At 40.4% G+C, this 4,789-nt stretch overlaps 1 protein-coding gene across 1 annotated transcript; it reads right to left on the bottom strand.

Moving 5' to 3' along the window:
• Nucleotides 1-3,518: 3,518 nt before the first annotated feature.
• LOC115218892 (mitochondrial inner membrane protease subunit 1-like) lies at nt 3,519-4,517 on the bottom strand. The gene has a single exon (XM_029788891.2). The coding sequence runs from the start codon at nt 4,091-4,093 to the stop codon at nt 3,608-3,610; it is 486 nt and encodes a 161-aa protein (XP_029644751.1). The 5' UTR covers nt 4,094-4,517; the 3' UTR covers nt 3,519-3,607.
• Between the last annotated feature and the right edge of the window lie 272 nt (nt 4,518-4,789).

Raw genomic sequence — 4,789 nt, 5'->3', positions numbered from 1 at the left:
GGGCATTATATAAACACACACCCACACTCATCCATAAGCACCACATGACCTTACCAGTTCAATCTTCACCGTTGCACATCAGATGCTGCCTATGCCCAGTTTTCCCCTCACACACTTTGTACATGCACACTGATACCACCCATCCAGATGGTTTCATTTCACATCTTCTACATTCACAGCCCACATTTCACAACCAAGTAGCAATGCTGTCTTTACACACACATCATACAATCTGCCTTTCACGCTGAGAGATCGTTTGTTATCCACAGAGGTAAAAGTTCTTGGAACATTCTCCTTCCTATTCTTAGTCCCACAACTATATTTTCAGGGCACTCTCCTCATTTGTTAATTAGGTCACCAAGGTAACAGAAACTATTTAAACCTCTCAGTGCCACGCAGTAGGACTAAACCCAGAACCATGTGATTGGGAAGCAAGCTTCTTACCACACAGCCACACTTGTGTCTATAATACTTATTTACTGTATACACTCGATGTGTTGATGGGTGTTTCATCACAGTTACTAAAATGGATGCACAGGAGAATATGCTGCAAACCTGTGTGCATCTTCGAGCACAATAAACACATGCATCATACACTGTGATTCATCGTGGTTTTGTTTTTATTCGCTTGGAGATCAACTGGGCTTCTGCTACTGATACGGTATATAAGTAAATATATATACCGTATCAGTAGCAGAAGCCCACGATGAATCACAGTGTATGATGCATGTGTTTATTGTGCTTATGAAGGCGGCGAGCTGGCAGAAACGTTAGCGTGCCAGGCAAAATGCTTAGTGGTATTTCGTCTGCCGTTACGTTCTGAGTTCAAATTCCGCCGAGGTCGACTTTGTCTTTCATCCTTTCAGGGTCGATTAAATAAGTACCAGTTACGCACTGGGGTCGATATAATCGACTTAATCCGTTTGTCTGTCCTCTCTGTGCTTAGCCCCTTGTGGGTAGTAAAGAAATAGGTATATATATTTACTTCTCAACGATGTGGTCTCATGTTCAATCCCACCACATGGCACCTTGAGCAAGTGTCTTCTTCTATAACCCTAGGTTGTCCAATACCTTACAAGTGGAATCGGTCAACAGAAACTGAAAGCCCATTGTATATATGTATGTGTGTGTGTTTGTGTCTGCTTGTCTTGAGACTGAATGACAGTTGTAAATGAGTGTCACTGTCATACAAGCAGAGTTGTTCATTTCTGATCTTCCACAGAAACATGTCTTGCCATGTAGGGAAATATTACTTCTCTTGGAAACAGGTGAGGGTTGACAACAGGAAGAACATCCAGCCACAGACTTTGTCCAACCCATACCAGCATGGAAAAGTAGACATTAAATGATGACGCATAAATATAAATATGCAGGTATCACATAAAAAGCACTCAGTCGACTGTGAAATGGTTGGCATCAGGAAGGGCATCCAGCTACAGAAAAAAATGGTAAAACAATCTCAGAAGCTGGTGCTGCTCTCTAGCCCTGTACCCACAAGGGGCTAAACACAGAAGGGACAAACATGGACAGACAAACGGATTAAGTCGATTATATCGACTCCAGTGCATAACTGGTACTTATTTAATTGACCCCAAAAGGATGAAAGACAAAGTCGACCTCGGCGGAATTTGAACTCAGAACGTAGTGGCGGACAAAATACCACAAAACATTTCGCCTGGCGTGCTAACGTTTCTGCCAGCTCGTCACCTTGTCAAACCATCCAACCCATGCCAGCATGGAAAACAGACGTTAAATGATGATGATTGATACACACACACATGCATATTTATCACTTGCATCAACCATACTATTGAATGCCATAGTACACTGCTCATCACAATGCACTTGTTGCCATTATCGTACTGCTGCCACTCCACTGGTGAGGAGGGAGGACCAGCATTTCACCGGAGCTAAACTTTAGCCTGTCTCAGTTCCCCATACATGGTTGAATAAACTGGAGCAATGTAAATTCCAGTGTTTTTCCTCAAGAACACAGCAGACTGCCAGCCTGGGAATTGAAACCACTCTCTTGCAACCAGGAGTGCAACATCGTATCCATGTGCCTCCACACACACACAGATACTAATATAAACATATATCATCATCATCATCACTTAACATCCATTTTCCATGTTGGCATGGGTTGGACAGTTTGACTGAAAACTGGAAAGTTGGAGAGCAGCACCAGGTTCCAGTCTGGTTTGGAATGGTCTCTGGTTGGATGCCCTTCCTAATGCCAACAACTCCAAGAATGTAGTGGATGCTTTTTACATGCCACTGGCACGGGTGTCAGTTACCTGATACCAGCATTGGCCACGACTACGATCTCACTTGGCTCAACAGGTTTTCTCAAGAAAGGTATATTGCGAACAGCCTCGGTCACCTGTCATTGCCTTCATGAGGCCCAACGTTCAGTGCCTTTTACATTCCACCGACAAGAGTGTCAGTCACACAGCACTGGCATCGGCCATGACTACTATTTTACTGGTCTTGACTAGTGTGCCGGTGGCACGTAAAATGCACCATCTGTACGTGGCCGATGCCAGCACCACCTTGACTGGCTTCCGTGCAGGTGGCATATAAAAAGCACCAACCGACCGTCGCCAGCCTCCCCTGGCACCTGTGCCGGTGGCACGTAAAAAGCACCCACTACACTCACAGAGTGGTTGGCGTTAGGAAGGTATCCAGCTGTAGAAACACTGCCAGATCAGACTGGAGCCTAGTGCAGTCTCCTGGCTTCCCAGACCCCATGCTAGCATGGAAAACGGACGTTAAACGATGATGATAACATACTACCAACATATATACATCTATATATACATACATGCATCTGTGTGTGTGTGTGCGTAAATTCAAATATACAGCTAGGATTGCTCAGGTACATGAATGGGTTACCTATAAACACGATACACAAATATGGAAACACCTATCAATGTAACCTTCGCAGGCTCAATAAGACTGCTAGAAACATCAGCCAAATGCCCCTCAGATTACACTCTACCATGTTAAATAAAACGCTAAGAACACATTTAACGTAGTCCAAAATACATGGTCTGAATTTTTTTTTAAAATCATCAATAAAATAGTATTTTCACAGCTGGAACACCTTTGATCCCCTAGATCTGTTCAATCGGGGATGACCAGGGACTAAACAAACAAGTCTTCATTAGAAAAGCACTCACACATTGTTTATATATATATATATATATATAATATATATATATATATATATATATATGTGTATATATATATATATATATTATATATATATATGTATATATATATATATATATATATATATATGTATATATATATATATATAAGTATATATATATATATGTATATATATAAGTATATATATATATATGTATATATATATATATATAAGTATATATATATAATATATATATATATATATAGTATATATATATATAAGTATATATATATATATATATGTATATATATGCATATATATGTATATAGGGTTGCATTTACAACCCCTATCTCAATTTGTATATATATATATATATATATATATATATATATTTATATAATAAACAGACAGATAGGTAGATAGATTATAAAGAAAAATGTCCCATCAATTCCATCAGTCTATATTGTCTGGACAATACGGTAGCTTGCCGAATTTAAAGAGAGGCCAGATCTTGAGGCATACTCTGCCCTTCAACAGTCCATAAGGAACTGGTCCGTAGAAACGCGAGTCACTTGAGTTTGACTTGTTGTCCCCTTCCAACCAGACATGTCCACGGGGTACGTACTGGAAAGAGTTGTCAATGTCGTTGAAGATGCAGTCGCCCTCGAAGGCCACAAGTCTTTTACAGATGAACGATTTAGGATTCTCGGGAGAGACAGAAACAACGACGTCACCTTTATGGAGCCTGTTTCGTCTCACCGAGATCTGTTCAGTGAGGACAATGTCTCGATTGATTATTGTTGGTTCCATAGATGGTCCGGAGCAGTAAACCACACTGCCGATATAGCTGTTCACACAGTAAGCCATACAACCTACCTGGACGAGAGTGAAAGAAAAACGGCCAAATTTGGTCAGCAAGGACACTGGCCGCCATTTCATAGCTTCGCTTTCAGTTTATCAGATTTGATTTGGAGCTAGCTCGTTTCTAAAACTGAGCTGTAGAAGATGACCGATAGTCAACGGCTTCAGAAATGAACCAAAAAATTAGACGAAAGAAAGAAATGATGGAGAGAGTTCAGTTCCATGTAAAAGCAAAAGGACGTGTTTCGATCCTGTTGGAGAAAATTGATGTTAAACCAATGACAGTCAGCCGGTGATGTGTTTTTCTTGACACTAAACTGTTTACAAGCAAAGCAGGCATCGAAAAGTAAGAGCGCAACGAGAGGACAAACTGACAGTTTAGTTTGAAGTGCAACATAGACACTGGAAATAGTTTCTGGGATCCAAAGTGTGGAGGACGATTAAAAATGAGAGGGGACACTAAAACAACAACACCGAATGTCACGTGCTGTAACAGAGGCAGTCGTTGTTTTGGTAGCATTTGTTTCGTATTTTGTCTTTGGAATAATTTTTTCCTGAGAAAAGACGAGTACATTGACTGATGTATGTCTTTATAAAGATGTGTGTGTGTATAAATCAAGAAGAGTTTTTGTACCGTGAGGAAATGCGTGTTTCATGTTTCTGCCTGGCTCCATCTTGGAAAATTATAATATAAAGTTTGTTGGACAGCTGTGATAAAAGTTCAACATCGTTCTTCTCGTTTCTTATGAAAATACTTCTGTCGAGAACTAACTT

Source organism: Octopus sinensis, linkage group LG14, assembly GCF_006345805.1.
Source record: "Octopus sinensis linkage group LG14, ASM634580v1, whole genome shotgun sequence".
Taxonomy (NCBI): domain Eukaryota; kingdom Metazoa; phylum Mollusca; class Cephalopoda; order Octopoda; family Octopodidae; genus Octopus; species Octopus sinensis.
This window is presented reverse-complemented; position numbering and strand designations above follow the sequence as displayed.

Bases quoted from the DNA above. Each gene is read 5' to 3' on its own strand.
- LOC115218892 (XM_029788891.2), bottom strand. From the start codon at position 4,093: ATGAAATGGCGGCCAGTGTCCTTGCTGACCAAATTTGGCCGTTTTTCT.